This window comes from Nerophis lumbriciformis, linkage group LG29 (assembly GCF_033978685.3).
Source record: "Nerophis lumbriciformis linkage group LG29, RoL_Nlum_v2.1, whole genome shotgun sequence".
Taxonomy (NCBI): domain Eukaryota; kingdom Metazoa; phylum Chordata; class Actinopteri; order Syngnathiformes; family Syngnathidae; genus Nerophis; species Nerophis lumbriciformis.
Genome location: NC_084576.2, coordinates 14,065,492 through 14,086,448, shown reverse-complemented (window position 1 = coordinate 14,086,448; position 20,957 = coordinate 14,065,492). Strand labels below are relative to the sequence as shown.

The window sequence follows — 20,957 nt, the reverse complement described above, 5'->3', positions numbered from 1 at the left end:
TCTTAAATGTTGCGGTAGGCCCATTTGGGGGGGTATGAGAGGCAATAGCGTAATAGCATGTATCTTGACAAATACAGATAAATATTCACTTTTAGGGTGGGTGTTAAAAAAAATTCTGTCCCCTAGAAAGTTGTAACCTTGAGCAAGTTCTGAACATCCCCTTTAATACAGTTCTTCTTAAAAAGTAGGGTAGGCCCCCCTGGGGGAGGGGGGCGTGAGAGGCAATAGCATACATCTTGACACATACAGATAAATAAACATTCACTTAAGGGTTGTCTGAAAAATATTATGTCTCCTTGGAAAATGTAACTGTGGGCAAGTTCCAAACAGCCCTTTTAATGCAGTGTTTCTCAAACAATGGGGGGGCGTGAGAGGCCCTAGCGTATTAGCATAAGTCTTGACACATGCAGATACATATTCACCTTAGGGTGTGCGTGAAAAAGTCCCCTAGAAAATTGTAACTGCGAGCCCATTAAATGCAGTGCTTCTTAAATGTTGAGGTAGGCCCACCTGGAGGAGGCAGGGGGGCGTGAGCGGCAATAGAGTAGTAGCATATATCTTGACACATACAGTTTGATAAACATTCACTACAGGGTGGGTGTGAAAAAATCATGTCCTCTAGAAAATGTGTTACTGTGATCAATGGATTGTTTGTAAAATGGCCGGGGGGGGCGTGAGAGGCAATAGCGTAATAGCATGTATTTTGACACAGGGTGAGCGTGAAAAAGTGCTGTCCCCTAGAAAAATGTACCAAAACAGCCTCTTTGATGCGGGGCAGGGCCCCTTGGGGGGCCGCCGTGATGTGTCGGGGGAAGGGGGGCGTGAGATACAATAGCATCTTTAGTGCTAGTAAAGAACTATCATAACACATACAGATAATAAAATATAGTAACTTGGGGGGGAGGGGGGTTGGGCGTGACATAACCACTGTACTTTCTTGACCAGCTCTTTTTCTTTTTTTTTCAGATTGACTCTCCTGATGTGCAGGCTCCTGTTTCTCCCCCCTCAATAGGCTCCGCCTCCTTCTCCTCTTCCCGCCGCTGTCCCGCCACTGAATGGGTCCTTTGTGGGGTGTGGGGGGGCATTCCAAAGGGAATACCTGCCCACAGGTGAGTGTGCACAAACAACAGCACCGCTCGCTCACTTCAAAATGCAAACTCCTTGTGAGTAAACGTCTTCTTTGCAGGAACTCCCAAGAGCGAGAGCACTAGAGGCGGACGAAGAAGGGGGGGCAGGAGCTTCAGTTTACCACCCAGGTGAGCGATCTCACACACACACACACACACACACACACTTACACAGCTTGACAAAACACAATATAAAATAATGTGGGCTTTATATTGACAATTTGTATATTTTTTGTGATAGTTGTGATGCTTAAACACACACACACCTTCTCCAATGGCTTTCCTTTCCTCCGATGGAACTTTTCTATAGAAAACATAGCCTTCAGCTTTTCAAACCTGGCTCTCAACAGCTTTATCTTCAGTGCAACAACAGCAGATTGTAGTGGCTAGAACAGTACAGCAAGCACAGTAAGTGCTGTCCTGGTGCCTGTTTTGAACAAACCGCATGTTTTATCTGCACCCGTGGGCAGAGTCCACGAGAAGGAGGACTTTACTTTGTCTTTATAATCTGTAAGTTGCTCCATATGTTTATCTTTTTTGCCCTTTGGCATTGGCTCTCAGATCCGTTTGCGACAGGGAAGCTAATCGGATGGCACCGAGGGCAAGTTGTCATGAGAATTTAGTAGGAAACCTGGACGAAAACAATAAGAAAGGTTTATAGGCACTATATCTTCTCAAGGGACAATACTATAGACCAGAGGTGTCCAAAGTGCGGCCCAGCGGCCATTTGTGGCACACGGCTCACTTTTGTTGTCCCACAACACATTTATTGGACAAAATAAAGAATAGCACACTAAAAAAAGGAATCCATCAATCAATATACTTTATTTAACCAGGTAAAAAAACACTCATTGAGATTAAAATCTATTTTCCAAGAGTGACATGGCCAAGAGAGCAGCAAAACAAAGTCAGTCACACACACCACAATTACAAAATAAACTACTTTCTTACTGAACATTAACATAAAAACTAGGGCTGTCAAATGATTAAAATATTTAATCGCATTGTTCATAGTTGACTCAAAATTAATAGCAGATAGATTTAAAAAAATCGTCATTAACAAGTGTACCCTAGACCAGTGGTCCCCAACCACCGGGCTGCAGCCCAGTACCGGTCCGTGGACCGATTGGTACCGGGCCGCACAAGAAATAAAAAAAAATAAAAAATTATTATTATTATTATTTTTATTTTTTTTATTTTAATTAAATCAACATAAAAAACACAATACATACATTATATATCAATATAGATCAATACAGTCTGCAGGGATACAGACCGTAAGCACACATGATTGTATCCCCCCCCCCCCAACCGGTCCGTGGGACAAATTCAAGCGTTGACCGGTCCGAAGCTACAAAAAGGTTGGGGACCACTGCCTTAGACAGATACTTTTTAAGTTTTTAATACCATAACTGAACAATTCATTTGCTTTAATGAAAGGTTTTTAAACATTATGCTTTTTGGAACGGCGCAACACAAAAAGGATATAAACGCGTTTTTAAAGAGAATTTTTTTTAAAGACCTGCGGTGTGTTAGTATCTTGTCAGAGTTTGTATTTTGTAGGAATACAGAATTTTGTATTCCTGATTTAGTAGCACTTGCATTTAGAGGAGAGGAGCTACACTTCCATGTTTAGATAGCAGTTTCACGCATTAGTAACACACATTTTTGATTGTAACGATCATGTTTTGATTGTCAAAGATAGGGATGTCCGATAATATCGGCTTGCCGATATTATCGGCCGATAAATGCTTTAAAATGTAATATCGGAAATTATCGGTATCTTTTTTTTTATTATCGGTATCGTTTTTTGTTTTTTTGTTTTTTTATTAAATCAACATAAAAAACACAAGATACACTTACAATTAGTGCACCCCCCCCATTTACACTCATTCACACAAAAGGGTTGTTTATTTCTGTTATTAATATTCTGGTTCCTACATTATATATCAATATATATCCATACAGTCTGCAAGGGATACAGTCCGTAAGCACACATGATTGTGCGTGCTGCTGGTCCACTAATAGTACTAACCTTTAACAGTTAATTTTACTAATTTTCATTAATTACTAGTTTCTATGTAACTGTTTTTATATTGTTTTACTTTCTTTTTTTATTCAAGAAAATGTTTTTAATTAATTTATCTTATTTTACTACTTTTTTTTAAAAAGTACCTTATCTTCACCATACCTGGTTGTCCAAATTAGGCATAATATTGTGTTAATTCCACGACTGCAAATATCGGTTGATATCGGTATCGGTTGGTATCGGTAATTAAAAAGTTGGACAATATCGGAATATCGGATATCGGCAAAAAGCCATTATCGGACATAGATGTTAGGTGATATTTTTTCTACCTGAATAAATGTTTCTGATATTCTGTACTTGTTGTACAAGTTCATGACATTCATATCTCTAAATGACAATATTTTAACCTTCTCTACCTACCTATTAATACAATTTAATATTCAGCCTGTTCAACATTCTGTAATTTTCTAACTATCAATCAGCACAGGTTATAAAAGAATATACCATAGCGATGGTAATATTGTGCAGTGAACTGTAGTTACCCGATGTTGGCTGTAGATGGCAGTGGCAGGCATGCCTGCAGTATTAGACCTAGTCTCAGTGGTAGAGAAGAAGAAGACGAGATTGTTCAAAGACATTCTTCCTCCTTCATATTGCCGCTGCCATTTCAATAAACTTAATTTCAATCTGCCAGAAAACATTTATTTGGGTAGAAATAACACAGAATAACAGAATAGCATGATCGTCATGTAAGACGATTATTTGTTGTTTTGTTGGTTAGAACGGATGTGAAGCGTAGCGCTATTATTGTGAAGCTGCCAACCACACGTGTGTGATTGGTATGAGAAAAGACTTGACATGTTTTGACGAAAATCTCAGATAAAAGTGACTTTAGACATCCTCTCTACCATCTTTGTTTCTGCTGAGCTTTTATTCCATCTTACTAAAACAGATAGAGTAACAATCTGCATTTCTTCTTAGTAATGCACTCAACTGTAATCCAAACACGGATGTGAAGCTCCTCCTCTCTACAAGCAGCAATACGTGCTCAGCGTTCACACCAATGATGTCGTCTCACGGCGATTGAAGGTAAAATAGTTTTGTCTTGTCCAGAGAACGACTTGCCATGGCTTTGGATCTGAGATTTCCATAAGGTCCCCCTTTCTCTGTGCAGTTCTGCTAGCTATTTTCAAGGTTGTGGCTCGACAGTAACTGGACGCCTTTAAACATTTCCCCAAGCTACGGAACGGGCCGAGGGTCAAAAAACGTTAATCGCGCATTTAAAAAATGATCGCCGTTAAAGGAACTTATAACTTTGACAGCCCTAATAAAATGTGATAAGTCAAAACAATGTATACAATGTTTCAGTAAAAACAATTTAAAAGCAGGTAAAATACCCAATAGAAACAGATTCTCGATTATTTAAAATGGCCTGAAATTCACCCAAAGTGATCAGCTCAGTTAACCTCAGATCTTCAGTGAGTTATTCTATGACTTACTGAAGAATATCTGCATATCTAAGGCTTTTTTTTTTTTACAAGATTTGTGTTGGCTGTAGGAACACACATGCTAAGTATGTCCTGTGGCCTTAAGCTGTAGCAACTGGAATCTCAACACATGAATTGATTTACGTGGACCCCGACTTAAACAAGTTGAAAAACTTATTCGGGTGTTACCATTTAGTGGTCAATTGTATGGAATATGCACTGTACTGTACAATCTACTAATAAAAGTTTCAATCAATCAATCACATAAAAGAACACTAATTACAGGGAACTAGACCAGTGGTTCTTAATTTGGGTTTGATCGAACCCTAGGAGTTAGGTGTGTCGGCCTCAGGGGTTCGGCGGAGACTCCGCCGCGTAGGTCACGACACACCCGACTCATCGTGAAAATAAAAACTTCTCCCTATCGGCGTATTATGGATACCCCCAAACAATGTTCCCTCTAAATTTCCATCTGATTTGCAGGTGTGTAATTTGTTGTAAGTTCATGCACTGTGTTGGTTTTGTTCTTTGAACAAGGTGATGTTCATGCATGGTTAATTTTGTGCACCAGTAAAAAAAACATATAACTTTGTCTTGAATTTGAAAAAAAAAACATTTTATTTTTCACTAAAGAAGGGTTCGGTGAATGCACATATGAAACTGGTGTGGTTCGGTTCCTCCAACAAAGAACCACTGAACTAGACTAAGAAGTGATTTATATTTAAAAACCATCCATCGAGAAAATCTTCAAACTGACAAAAATGGACAGTTTGCCTTTGCATATAAAGTGCAATGGCGGACAAGGTTGCCACAACCAGTAATAAAACGCAAAGCACAGTGATAAACACTATCTGTTTATCAAATAAGTGTCGGGTGCATTCATAAAATGCAAGTTTACATAATCTAGCAAAGGCTTCAAAGTGGTCAGAATCAAGCGTTTCCTAACTAGTACGGAAAAACAGAACTTGTTTCTAAAGAAAAATGCCAATTTAATTTTAAGTTTAGCCACAAGTTTTTCAAAGTGAGATTTTTATCAATAAATATCCCCAAGTAGTTATATATATCGTGACCATTTCAAGTTCAACCTTATGAGCAGTTTATATTTTTAGAGTGTTCAATGGCAATCATTTACTATTTGAAAATTACATCACCTTAGATTTTTCTGCATTCAGCACTAGTCTCATTTGACTCAGCTGGGACTGAACAACATCAAAAGCTGACTGCAGGAGCTCAAGGGTTCACGCAACAACAGACCTAATATGGAACCCTGTGGTACACCATTTAATACAGGGAGGAAAGACAAGGAGGATCCAGCAAACTGGACACATTGGGTTCTATCTGACAAGTTTTTAGAAAACCACTTTACAGCATGCAGCATTAACACACTTTTTAAGAGGAAACAATATAACTGTCTAAAATCCCCACAACCAAAATGGCCAACGACCTAAGTATTTTCTGTTACGCTCCCTTAGAAGAAAAAACATTTCACACACCCCCACACTCTCCACCGCGACTATAAACAGTATAATTTGTTGATAAAATTGTTATAAGTACACCTCTGCATAACATTGTATCCTTATTTAATTTGATTGTTTTTATGATTATTATATTTAATGATTTTAGTTTGAACTATGATCATTTTGTGGTCATATTATTTTTGTTTTGCCTTCTTGTTCTTTTCCGTAAAGCACTTTGAATTGCCTCGTGTACGAATTGTGCTCTATAAGTACACTTTCCTTGCCTCTTAATATAAAGAAAACAAAAAAAGAAATATAGATCCACTTGTACTAAAGAATAACTTTATTAACATTGTTTTCAGTCTGTAGCAGAAAAAATTTAAAGTGCAATAATTTGCCTGAAATAAAGAAAATGGTATCCTTATTTAAACTATAAATATTTTTTGACTGATTTAAACCGTTTGATACTGAAAAATCGAATTAAATAAACTCAAAAAATATTAAAACATTCAAATTGATCAGCACAATATATAAAACACTTTCACCTACAAAACAAAAATGAATAAAACAATTTGTGCTGATGTTTTTATATCAAAATGGGGAAGTCAGGATTAAATGGCTACAATGAGCAAATTTTGGAGTGCACATCTTTTCAAAGCGGAGTTTGAAGCATGATACTGCATGATACTGATAAATCATGTTCCTCGGGGTCACATGGCACTCAGCATCAAGGGTTGGAATTGGGGGTTAAATCACCAAAAATGATTCCCGGGCGCGGCACCGCTGCTGCTCACTGCTCCCCTCACCTCCCAGGGGGTGAACAAGGGGATGGGTCAAATGCAGAGGACAAATTTCACCACACCCAGTGTGTGTGTGACAATCATTGGTACTTTAACTTTAACTTTAACAAGCGTCCCCCCTGGGCGGCCTGCACCACTATTTGACAAGAACGGCTGTATATGGTTCTTTAAACAAAAAATAAAGTGCTTCAACAAGGCATACGTGTACATAAATAATAAAAATCCTATAGTAAAAAAAAACTTTGTCAATATTTTTATACATCAAATAAATAAAACATATTTTTTAAATAATAAATATATATTCTAGATAGTGACAGAGGCCATGTTGAATAACTACATGTACCAAAGCACACAAAAACAATAAAATATATCTGGAAATATGTGTTTTTGTATAAAAAAAAAAGTAAAACTTTTATTGTAACAATGGTGACTGATGACAAGTAAAATCGGTAAATTACAAAATAAATAGGCGAGGCATGAACGCATTTATGGCAAGATATGATACGTTTTCAAGTGTGCTAAGTCCTTTAAAAGGTTTTAGTTGGCGGAATAATGGAAGATTAGCACCCCCGGCGACCCCGAAAGGGATAAGCGGGAGAAAATGGAAGGATGGATAATATAGAGAAGAAATGTCAAGGGAGAATGAATCTGAAATCACATGAATATGCGCGTGTAAAATGTCAATGAATACATGACATGGCACTTCATATGACATTTTTACCCCCAAACGTATTCCCAGCCCCTTCCTGCTCCGTCACTGATAAGAATGTAATGGCAAAGTTCCTTCAATGTTGCCACTGTGAACAGTCTTACTGGGATCGAATCCTGATGTGTGATTTGATGATGTTTGAATTATGTTTAAAATAAATGATTGAACGATTTCATTCCTGTGAATTAGTTTTAGTACAAAACATGACTAAAATCTAATCCGAGTTTGATTTTTTTTTTTTAAGTGTAAAAATCGTTTCACATTAATTATAAAGTGTGACATTTTTTTTGTAATGGGAGTCCACAAAATACAATTCTGCTTAGAACCTGATTGTATTACACTAATTTGAAATGATTAAAAAAATCATTAATTGATCTACTTTGTATTGATTTCAACATCTACAAAGTGTCAAAGTTGCTATATGTACAGGCATTGGATTAGAGTAGTCAGTGTGCAGCTTGCATGCATTTAGGATCCACTGAACACCAGTCAGCACACAACCATTGTTGTGTAAATAGCTGGCAACTGAGCAGCATGTGTTGTGATCTCAGAAGCAAAGAATGATCCCCTCCCTCTGGAAAGTGCTGCCTGGCGTTTTTCCAACATGATAAGGAGTCCAAACCCCCCTAGTCCTGCATGATGATGATGATGATGATGATTGCAGCACTTGTGTTGTTGAACCTGTGTGTGTTTCCCAAGAGGATGTTGCAGGCAGTCAGCGAGTGGCTGTGGTGGGAGCGTCTGTGGCTGCCAGCGAAGGTCTCATGGGCGGACCTAGACGACCGCGAGGGTCGCGTCTACGCCAAAGCCTCGCAACTTTACGCAGTGCTGCCCTACGCCGTCTGCCTTCTGCTGGTCAGGTTCCTCTTTGAGAGGTGAGCATAAGACGCCATGCGGCGTTGAACAAGCTGTCTGGACTAAAGCCAAGTTTTGATGACTTTTTGGTACCTGTCTGCATTAGATACATCAGACCACTAGATGGCGCTGTTTCTTTACAATTGTTTTCTTTTTTTAATCTATGTTAACGTTGGCATAGAATTATTCTCCAAGTATCTTTTAAATCAACTCTAGAGTGTCATGATTACATAAAAAAAAACTAGTTTTGCTCCCATAGGTTAAACAGAGACATACATAAATATATAAACACCACGTCCACGATTAATAAATTGTATTGATTTTATATATATATATATATATATATATATATATCCATTTTCTACCGTTTGTCCCTTTTTGGGGTCGCGGGGGGTGCTGGAGCCTATCTCAGCTATATATATATATATATATATATATATATATATATATATATATATATATATATATATATATATATATGTATGTATGTATGTATATATATATATATGTATGTATGTATGTATATATGTATATATATATGTATATATGTATGTATGTATGTATGTATATATGTATATATATATATATATATATATATATACAGTGGGGCAAAAAAGTATTTAGTCAGCCACCAATTGTGCAAGTTCTCCCACTTAAAATGATGACAGAGGTCTGTAATTTTCATCATAGGAATTCACATTGTAGGATTTTTTAAGAATTTATTTGTAAATTATGGTGGAAAATAAGTATTTAGTCAATAACAAAAATTCAACTCAATGCTTTGTAATATAACCTTTGTTGGCAATAACAGAGGTCAAACGATTACTATAGGTCTTTACCAGGTTTGCACACACAGTAGCTGGTATTTTGGCCCATTCCTCCATGCAGATCTTCTCGAGAGCAGTGATGTTTTGGGGCTGTCGCCGAGCAACACGGACTTTCAACTCCCTCCACAGATTTTCTATGGGGTTAAGGTCTGGAGACTGGCTAGGCCACTCCAGGACTTTCAAATGCTTCTTACTCCTTCGTTGCCCGGGCGGTGTGTTTGGGATCATTGTCATGCTGGAAGACCCAGCCACGTTTCATCTTCAAAGCTCTCACTGATGGAAGGAGGTTTTGGCTCAAAATCTCACGATACATGGCCCTATTCATTCTTTCCTGAACACGGATCAGTCGGCCTGTACCCTTAGCAGAAAAACAGCCCCAAAGCATGATGTTTCCACCCCCATGCTTCACAGTAGGTATGGTGTTCTTGGGATGCAACTCAGTATTCTTCTTCCTCCAAACACGACGAGTTGAGTTTAGACCAAAAAGTTCTATTTTGGTTTCATCTGACCACATGACATTCTCCCAATCCTCTGCTGTATCATCCATGTGCTCTCTGGCAAACTTCAGACGGGCCTGGACATGCACTGGCTTAAGCAGGGGGACACGTCTGGCACTGCAGGATTTGATTCCCTGTCGGCGTAGTGTGTTACTGATGGTAACCTTTGTTACTTTGGTCCCAGCTCTCTGCAGGTCACTCACCAGATCCCCCCGTGTGGTTCTGGGATTTTTGCTCACCGTTCTCATGATAATTTTGACCCCACGGGATGAGATCTTGCGTGGAGCCCTAGATCGAGGGAGATTATCAGTGGTCTTGTATGTCTTCCATTTTCTGATAATTGCTCCCACAGTTGATTTTTTCACACCAAGCTGCTTGCCTATTGTAGATTCACTCTTCACAGTCTGGTGCAGGTCTACAATTATTTTCCTGGTGTCCTTTGACAGCTCTTTGGTCTTGCCCATAGTGGAGTTTGGAGTCTGACTGTTTGAGGCTGTGTACAGGTGTCTTTTATACAGATAACGAGTTCAAACAGGTGCCATTAACACAGGTAACAAGTGGAGGACAGAAGAGCTTCTTAAAGAAGAAGTTATAGGTCTGTGAGAGCCAGAGATCTTCCTTGTGTGAAGTGACCAAATACTTATTTTCCACCATAATTTACAAATAAATTCTTTAAAATTCCTACAATGTGAATTCCTGGATTTTTTTTTCACATTCTGTCTCTCACAGTTGAAGTGTACCTATGATGAAAATTACAGACCTCTGTCATCATTTTAAGTGGGAGAACTTGCACAATTGGTGACTGACTAAATACTTTTTTGCCCCACTGTATGTATGTATATATATATAATGAAAACAATACATTCACTTCATTAGGTAATTTATTTAATAATAATTCATGTAATTAATTTATATACTCAATAATTTATTATTTTATTTTTAACAATAGTGAGAGAGGACATGTATGAGAGATGTATATTAATTTGAAAACAAATTCTGTTTTTGTACTTTTTTTTAGTACAAGCCGGCAAAAAAATACCTTAACCAAGGCATACATACTTAATAACGTATATGAGAAAATGTGTATTTAAAAAAAAAAAAAATCTATATCTACATATATATATATATATATAAATGTGTGTATATATATATATATATATATATATATATATATATATATATATATATATATATATATATATATATATATATACCTATGTATTTTTTTTAACAACAGTGACAGATAACAAGGAAAGAAATCAATAAATAAATACTTGTGTCAAGGCCCATATAAAATATAATGAAAACTTTATATTCACTTGAATTTTGTGAATATTATATTTATCAAATAAATGAAACATCTTTTAGGTTAGAATATGTATGTATCTTTTTATCAATGGATGATGTTGGACAAGTGAAAAGAAAATTACCAAGGCATGCAAAATATGTATTTTTGATAGAAAAAATACATTGTGTTTATGTTTTTAAATAATGGGGACTGACGTGTAGCAAAAAACATTAAATTAAATAACTACGACTACCAGGCATACAGAAACAAAAAAAAACATAATGAGAACATTACATTTACTTGATTTTTACTAAATATACATACTGTATATTCAATAAATGAAATGTACATAATAATAATAACAATAAGACTAAATATATACATTTACCAAGACACACAAACAAAAAAATATGTAAGAAATTAGATTTTTCATCCAAAAAATACAATCAAGTTATTTTTAACAATAATGACTAAGGACAATGAGATAAGATGAATAAAGTAAATAAATAGGCAAGGCATACATAAATAAAACAATGAAAACATTCACTTGATTTTTGTAAATGTTATGAAAACCAAATTTATTTATATTCTTTATTAAATATTTTCGTCAATGGCGCCAGAGGACAATCTTAAGAATAAATAGTTTATAGATCAATCAAAATATATTTAATTAAATAACTTCTTGTACCAAGGCATACACAGATAATAAAATAATATGAAGATTATATTACATCTTTTTTTAACAACGATGAAATAAAAATACCTGTGTGGACATACCCTCATAGCGCTCACACAATATCTAAGAGATCTGCCTAGCAACAAGTAGCCTCAAAAATTAAAGAGTTGAGGGGAATTTTAAATTGGAATAAAAACTATTTTGATGCTAAGCAAAAGCTTTCCAGATTTTTGTCCTACGTATTAAGTGTTTCTAAATATGAATAAAGCTGAAACGCTAATCCTGTGCTTGCTTGCGGGTGCAGATCTGTGGCCTCGCCGCTAGCTGACGTTTGGGGCGTTAAAGATCGGATACGTCACCATGTGGAACAAAATGCCATCCTGGAGAACTACTTCTGCAAACGAGCGCATGTTCCGTCACAGGTGAGACATCATAGTTTTCGAGAAGTCACCTTCCTTTCCGAGTTTGGTCGGACTGATTTGTGCGCGGTGTGTGTCAGGCGGACGTGAGGAGTCTTTGTAAGAAGACCAGCTGGCCAGAGCACAAAGTTGAAGTCTGGTTCAGGAGGAGGAGGAACCAAGAACGTCCTGGTCTTCGGAAGAGATTCTGCGAGGCCAGGTTTGTGTTCACGCCCAGTCAGGAAATCCTCCCTAAAATCGCTCCTATTTAATGTCTCACTGTTTATTGGTTTCCATGCCAACAGTTGGAGATGTGTGTTCTATTTTTTTGCATTTGTAGGGGGAGTCCTCGCCCTCCATGACGTAAGTGTTTTTTGGTCCTCTCATACGTTTCTTTGAAGGGACATTTCACACAATGTGTTCCTGTTCTCGGTTTTAGAAACCCTGGTTGTACAACATCAAGGAGGTGTGGGCAGGTTTCCCTAAGCAGGTAGTACATTTATTATAACATGACAAAATGCAGAATAAAGTTAACATTAGTGTTGTGTGCACAGTCTCTGCTGCCATCCCAGTACTGGTATTACTTCCTGGAAATGGGCTTCTACCTTTCACTCCTCCTCAGCCTCACCTTTGATGTGAAACGGAAGGCAAGTGTGTTTATTCGAATGCTTTACAACAGGGCTGTCCAAACTTTTACACTGAGGGCCACACACGGAAACATCAAAGCATGCAGGGGCCATTTTCATATTTTTTATTTCTAAAACCAATACGATATATAGATTTTTTTTAAACATTTAGGGCTCCCCTTAAGTTTGGCTCTGGGAGACCGGAAGGGTCTCAGTCATAAAAATGTTAGAAATAAGTCACATATAATTTTTTTTTAATTATCTTATTTGATGCTTAGATCTCTAGATCAGGGGTGTCCAAACTTTTTGACTTAAGGGCCGCATTGGGCTAAAAAACTTTGGTTGAGGGGCGAAAGCCGACTACATTTAAAATAATATATATGTATATATATATATATATATATATATATATACATATACAGTATATATATATATATATATATATATATATATACAGTATATATATATATATATATAAACATACATACATACATACATATATACAGTATATATATATATATATATATATATATATATATATATATATATATATATATATATGCTATTTTAAATGCAGTCGGCTTTCGCCCCTCAAAGTTTGTTAGCCCTAATGCAGCCCTTAAGTTGAAAAGGTATACACATATACAGTATGTATGTATATACAGTACAGGCCAAAGGTTTGGACACACCTTCTCATTTCAATGCGTTTTCTTTAAGTTCATGACTATTTACCTTGTAGATTGTCATAGAAGGCATCAAAACTATGACACCTGTGAAGTGAAAACCATTTCAGGCGACTACCTCTTGAAGCTCATCGAGAGAATGCCAAGAGTGTGCAAAGCAGTAATCAGAGCAAAGGGTGGCTATTTTGAAGAAACTAGAATATAAAACATGTTTTCAGTTATTTCACCTTTTTTTGTTAAGTACATAACTCTACATGTGTTCATTCATAGTTTTGATGCCTTCAGTGACAATCTACAATGTAAATAGTCATGATAATAAAGAAAACATATTGAATGAGGTGTGTGTCCAAGCTTTTGGCCTGTACTGTATATGTGTATATATATATTTATATATATAAACATATATATATATATATATATATATATATATATATATATATATATATATATATATATATATATATATATATATATATATATATACAGTATAGCCTATACATATATGTGTACATATTATATTAATTTTAATTTATATATAATTAATAATTAATATATTTCGGTATTAAGAGTATGTGAAAGTTCAACTGCTACCTTGTTTACTTCCGTGACGACCTCCTTAAAGTTTTGTAATCAATCAGAAATATAATAAGTAGCTAAAATGTGCCAACCATGGCTAAGTGTTAAAAGTGTTTTGCTTTTTTTTTTGCTTTTTTTTTTTTTATTGATTTAAATGGGTGTATTTTGATTTTTTTATGGTGCATGGACATTTTAATGTCCACAAAGTTCAGTGAGCAGGTTGTGTTACGTGTGACCATGTGTGTTGACCTTTGGTGTTAGTTTTCTTTCTTTTCTTTTTTTTGCACCATGACTAGTGAAAGTTGTTTGCATTGGGTCATATAAGTAAATCCTGCCCGCATTTTCTATCAGAGCATAATTAAAGGTAATTCCTGGGATAGGCACCAACACCCACCACAATGGATGAATGACCTAAACTTCTCACATTATCTACTAGATGGTGACATGTTTGCAGCATTAACATTGTCAGACTATTAAAATGAATGCCATCTCCCTGTGGGTGAGATTCCTAAATTAAACTCAGTACATCTCGTAAACCAAATTGAAGATGACAACGAGCCGCGGGCTGTGGTTTGGACACCCCTGCTCTAGATTATCCATACATCCATTTTCTATCGACTTCTGTTAATATTAAGTTTGTATGCATTTATTTGATGCAATTTTTGTCAAAACCCAGGGTTTTTTTCTCCAAATATTAGAGGTGTCAAAAAAAAACTATTTTCTGATTAATCGCAATTGTTATTTGTTACGATTTTTAATCGATTAAAAAGTAATCAAAACCTTTTTTTTTAAATTATTATTAATATTTTTTTCAATCTGTCCTGTCCAGCCACTCAGGCAAATCATATTGTTGATGTAGATGATCTATATCTGCTGTACAGATTTACTTTAGAAAAGAGAAGTGTGGGCTACTTATCTTGTTGCCTTATTTGTATTTGACTTTATTAAATGTTTGGGGAGAAATTTATTAAACAAAACAATTTTTCTTTCAAATAATATAGAAATGTATTAGAGCTGGTTATCTATTTTATGGAGGAATGTAGTTAATCATAGAACTGGTACCCAATGCTATTAAAAAGTATTGAATTTGAATCGAGAATCGTTTTGAATTGAGAATCGATTCTAAATCAAATCATTACCCCCAATAATTGAATTGAATCGAAAGCCCTATAAAATATGCAATGTTTTACCTCCCAAAAATATAAAAAATAAAAAAATAAAATGTCCTATCTTGTTTTATTACCAGATTTCCGAGTGTCATTTGCAAGTATGACATTAAGTTACAATTACAGTTACGTTAAATGGCAGTAGTGTATAGTTTATGGTGTTTTTTGTCTTATGAACAAAATTGGAGGTGTGGAAACCGCCATGTGAAGTGAAGTAAATTATATTTATACAGCACTTTTCTCTAGTGACTCAAAGCGCTTTACATAGTGAAACCCAATATCTAAGTTACATTTTTAAACCAGTGTGGGTGGCACTGGGAACAGGTGGGTAAAGTGTCTTGCCCAAGGACACAACAGCAGTGACTAGGTTGGCAGAAGCGGGGATTGAACCTGGAACCCTCAAATTGCTGGCACGGCCACTCTACCAACCGAGCTATACCGCCCCGTAAAATGTAAAATGGCTAATGTCAAGAAGTGTCAGTCCTCTGCTCTTCATTTACTGTAATGTACACTTTCACATTTACAGTAACCATACACGCTTTATTAACAATGTCCATGCAGAAAACATTTGTGTTCATTTAGCAAATGTCTTTTTTTTAGCAAGCCCCTGCAGAAGAAGTAAATAGTACAAGTACAAGTACTACTAAACGTGTACCACCAGGGGTACTTTGAATGTGTGCTGTCAGAACATGGTCACTTGCTGCCATCTTGTGGCCATATAGGGAAAATACACCTTTACTTTGACAGCTCAACTGGTTGTGTACTAATGAAACAATGTGTGTCGCATATTTAATCTTCCTCCGTGTTTCCTGCACAATCCTCGTCTGCAGGACTTCAAGGAGCAGGTGATCCATCACATTGCTACACTAACTCTCCTGGCCTTCTCCTGGATCTCCAACTACATCCGAGTCGGCACCATCGTCATGGCGCTGCACGACTCTGCGGACATCCTGCTGGAGGTCAGACCGATCCCACAGCACTCCTGTCATATACAGGATCTTTGACGGGCACTTATACAGTAGATCTTTAAAAACTGCACAGCACTCTCAGCACATGGAGGATCTTTGACAAGCTTTTCTGCAGTAGGTCCTTAAAAACAGTAGTGCTCTTTTCACCTAGAGGATCTTTGACCAACTTTTTTGCAGTATAGCACTTGTGTAGCATAGAGGATCTTTGAATAGCATTTTTGTAGTAGGTCCTTAAAAACAGGGCTCCTGTCACATGGAGTATCTTCGACCAACTTTTTTGCAGTAGGGCACTCATGTAGCATAGAAGATCTTTGACGAGCATTTTTGTAGTAGATCCTGAAAAACAGTAGAGTGCTCTTGTCACCTGGAGGATCTTTGACCAACTTATTTGCAGTAAAGCACTCATGTAGCATAGAGGATTTTTGACGAGCATTTTTGTAGAAGGTCCTTAAAACAGTAGAGTGCTCCTGTGACATGGAGGATCTTTGACCAACTTATTTGCAGTAAAGCACTCATGTAGCATAGAGGATCTTTGACAAGCATTTGTGTAGTAGGTCCTCAGAAACAGTAGAGTGCTCCTGTCACCTGGCGGATCTTCGACCAACTTTTTGCAGTAGAACATTCATGTAGCATAGAGGATCTTTGACGAGCATTTTTGTAGAAGGTCCTTAAAACAGTAGAGTGCTCTTGTCACCTGGATGATCTTTGACCAACTGTTTTGCAGTAAAGCACTCATGTAGCATAAAGGATCTTTGACAAGCATTTTTGTAGTATGTCCTTAGAAAGAGTAGAGTGCTCTTGTCACCTGGAGTATCTTTGACCAACTTTTTGCAGTAGAGTGCTCTTGTCACCTGGAGTATCTTTGACCAACTTTTTGCAGTAGAGCACTCATGTAGCATAGAGGATCTTTGACGAGCATTTTTGTAGCAGGTCCTTAAAACAGTAAAGTGCTCCAGTCTAACAGAGAATCTTAGATTAGCTTTTTTGCAGTAGAGCACTCATGTAGCATAGAGGATTTTTGACTAGTATTTTTGTAGTAGGTCCTTAAAAACAGGGTTCCTGTCACATGGAGGGTCTTTGACCAACTTTTTTGCAGTAAAGCACTCATGTAGCATAAAGGATCTTTGACAAGCATTTTTGTAGTATGTCCTTAGAAACAGTAGAGTGCTCTTGTCACCTGGAGTATCTTTGACCAACTTTTTGCAGTAGAGCACTCATGTAGCATAGAGGATCTTTGACGAGCATTTTTGTAGCAGGTCCTTAAAACAGTAAAGTGCTCCAGTCTAACAGAGAATCTTAGACTAGCTTTGTTGCAGTAGAGCACTCATGTAGCATAGAAGATCTTTGACCAGCATTTTTGTAGTAGATCCTGAAAAACAGTTGAGTGCTCTTGTCACCTGGATGATCCTTGACCAACTTTTTGCAGTAAGAACACTCATGTAGAATAGAGGATCTTAGACAGTATTTTTGTAGTAGGTCCATAAAAACAGTAGAGTGCTCTTGTCACCTGGAGGATATTTGACTAACTTTTTTGCAATAGAGCACTCATGTAGCAGAGAGGATCTTTGACAAGCTTTTTTGTAGTAGTTCCTTAAAAACAGTAGTGTTCCTGTCACATGGAGGATCTTTGACCAACTTTTTTGCAGTAGATCACTCATATAGCAAAGAGGATCTTTGACAAGCATTTTTGTAGTAGGTCCTTAAAAACAGTAGAGTTATCCTGTTACATAGAGGATCTTTGACAAGCTTTTTTGTAGCAGAAACTTAAAAACAGCATAGCACTGCTGTCACAGAGAGCAGTGGTCCCCAACCACCGGGCCGCGGCCCGGTACCGGTCCGTGGACCAATTGGTACCGGGCCGCACTAGAAATAAAAAAATAATAATATATACTGTATATATTTTTTTTAATTAAATCAACATAAAAAACACAATATATACATTATATATCAATATATATCAATACAGTCTGCAGGGATACAGTCCGTAAGCACACATGATTGTATTTCTTTATGACAAAATAAATAAAAAAATAAAAAAACATAACCCCACCCCGCACCCATGTCAAATAGAGGATCTTTGACATGTGATTTCAGAGTAGGTATTTAAAAACAGCAGAGCGCTCCTGTCCTATAGAAGATCTTTGACAAGTGATTTTACAGTAGGTCTTTAAAAACAGCAAAGCACCATGTCAAATAGAGGATCTTTGACAAGTGATTTTAGAGTAGGTCTTTAAAACAGCAGAGCGCTTCTGTCCTATAAAGGATCTTTGACACGTGATTTTAGAGGCGGTCTTTAAAAACAGCAGCGTGCTCCTGTCCCATTTAGGATCTTTGTTAACGTGTTAATAAGAATGGTTTCTTTGTATTCTTTTCCCTTAACACTACACAAACTTTATAGTGTCATTTTTGTCAACCTCTGCTTCTTTCCCTTTCTTTCCCTCACCTTGAGTCCCAATGAATGTGTGCACTGTTGGCGTTAGTGAAGGTGAAACAAAGCCATGTTTCTATCTTGCAGGGCGCGAAGGTGCTGAACTACGCCAGGTGGCGTCAGACCGCCAACGCCATGTTCGTGGTCTTCACCTTGCTCTTCACGCTGACCAGACTGGTGCTCTTCCCTCTCTGGTGAGTTGCAGGCAGTGAGATGGGAAAGGTGTGTGACGTGTGGGCCGCCTACAGGGTGATCCACTGCACGTGTGTGTACCCGCTGGAGAGGTTCGCTCCCTTCTTCGGCTACTACTTCTTCAACGCCATGCTGATGGTGCTGCTGGTGCTCCACCTCTACTGGGCCGTCCTCATATACAAAATGCTCTACAAGTGTGTCTTCACCAAGGTGGGTCCTGCACATGCCAGCTTTCACCACAATGTTTCCTCTCGCTTTGCACTCTCTTTTCCCCCTCCAGCTGCAAGGCGACGACAGGAGCGATGAAGAGGAGGACGACAGCGACTCGCCAAAGGAGACGAGCTACACATGCCGTCACGTTAACGGCGTGGGGGTCCGAGGGCGGGCCAGCGGTCATTGATGACCTCAATCCGAAGTGAACGTTCTCTTGGAAGGACTCCCGCTGGACTCTCTGGGATGTTTTTGTACGGGAAAACGCGATTTTCGTCAAAGAACTGAAGGACGAGCCATGACCTGATATGAAGCAACATGTTAGCGACGCTTGATAGATGCTGACCTTTTAAGGACCCAAGTTGTCACTGACGATATCAACCAGGGGTGTCCAAAGTGCGGCCCGAAGCAATTTTTTAAAAATGTATTTAAAAAATACTTTTATAAAAATTGGAATTGAAGAACAGGTAACGAGAAAATGTTGCAATATTGACGCTAATAAAACATAGCTGGCATGAGTGTGAATGTTGTCTATCTGTGTTGACTTGTCCAGGGTGTACCCCGCCTTCCGCCCGAATGCAGCTGAGATAGGCTCCAGCACCCCCCGCGACCTCAAAAAGGGACAAGCGGTAGAAAATGGATGGATGGATGGATGCCATGTAGGCCCTTTTTTATTTTAAAACTGCCATTGTAAAAAAAAAAAAAAAAAATTATAATCAACGGATAGATCTGAAGTTGATCTCGATCAGTGATTCTCAAACTGGTAGTGATACGCCAAATAATTACTTAAGTGATTAGTGTTTATTTTCCTATATTCAAACGCAGTGTTACTGTTTAAACGGCGTGTAATGCCAATAATATCAAATATACTTGTTAAATAAAACCTCTGCCTTGTTTTAATGAACAAGTAGGCCTAGTACGCGACCGTATTTTAATGTTGGTCATTATGGTGGTACTTGGCGAGCCAGGTGTTTTCGAAGGTGGTACCTGGTAAAAAAAAAAAAAAAAAAAAGCTTTAGTAACCACTGATCTAGAGATGTAAGCATAAATAAGTCATACATCAGGATTATTTTTAATACTTTCTTGAGTGAGGTCTTTCGGATGTCCAAGACCTTGAGTCTATTTTTTTAACGTGTAATTGTTCAAAAAATAATAATGCATCAAAAGAAATGTTATTATGAATTATTTATTTAGGGCTGCAATTACTTCCAATAATATATTCAGTTTTGAAAATTGTTTTGGGGAAATATTGCATATTTTGTGGTTTTGCCTTTTAAAAAAGGGGGCATAAAAAAATATACTGTACAAAAACGTTGTCAATTTGAAGTTGCTCTGTGGATATATTTATGTGTTCAAATTAAAGAATATATATATATATATATATATATATATATATATATATATATATATGTATCCATGTGTGTGTATGTATATATATATATATATATATATATATGTGACTTATTTTTACCCTTTTGAGTCCCCGGGACCTTTAAAAAAGGTTTGGACACCCCCTAATATAAACAGTGTGGATCCATGTTTGTTGACCTTTGGAAACAATGGCTTTCAGCCATGTTGTTTTTTTTCTTCGATGTCGACCTTCAGTGAGATATTTCATAAACAAAGTGCAGTTTAAAGTGTCAATCCTTTGCAAAAAACAACCCCCAGAATATTATTAATGATAATGAATACATTTAATATAACATTATTATACATTTGTTTATAAATATGAATTCATTTATTGTGTAAGTATTAATCTTATATATATATATATATATATATATATATATATATATATATATATAAATGTTTTTTGTTGAAAAGTGTTTGCAAAAAACCAAACCCCAAAACTATTTTCAATGATAATGAATACATATATTTAAAAATTAATATGCATTTGTTCATAATATTCATTCATTTATTATGTTAATATTCTCCTTATTTTTCTTACTTTATTT

At 36.9% G+C, this 20,957-nt stretch overlaps 1 protein-coding gene across 1 annotated transcript; it reads left to right on the top strand.

Annotated features, from left to right (window-relative positions):
* Positions 1 to 941: 941 nt before the first annotated feature.
* cers3b (ceramide synthase 3b) lies at positions 942 to 20,330 on the top strand. The gene is made up of 12 exons (XM_061924380.2): positions 942 to 1,109; positions 1,187 to 1,256; positions 8,309 to 8,484; positions 12,057 to 12,174; positions 12,252 to 12,370; positions 12,456 to 12,513; positions 12,590 to 12,640; positions 12,705 to 12,797; positions 16,032 to 16,160; positions 18,685 to 18,791; positions 18,846 to 18,999; positions 19,070 to 20,330. The coding sequence occupies exons 3-12, from the start codon at positions 8,312 to 8,314 to the stop codon at positions 19,187 to 19,189; spliced, it is 1,122 nt and encodes a 373-aa protein (XP_061780364.1). The 5' UTR covers positions 942 to 1,109; positions 1,187 to 1,256; positions 8,309 to 8,311; the 3' UTR covers positions 19,190 to 20,330.
* The last annotated feature ends 627 nt before the right edge of the window (positions 20,331 to 20,957 follow it).

Coding starts and splice junctions, on each gene's coding strand:
- cers3b (XM_061924380.2), top strand. CDS start 8,312: ATGTTGCAGGCAGTCAGCGAGTGGCTGTGGTGGGAGCGTCTGTGGCTG. Junction 8,485..12,056: donor GTCAGGTTCCTCTTTGAGAG/GTGAGCATAAGA, acceptor TTGCGGGTGCAG/ATCTGTGGCCTCGCCGCTAG. Junction 12,798..16,031: donor CCTTTGATGTGAAACGGAAG/GCAAGTGTGTTT, acceptor CCTCGTCTGCAG/GACTTCAAGGAGCAGGTGAT.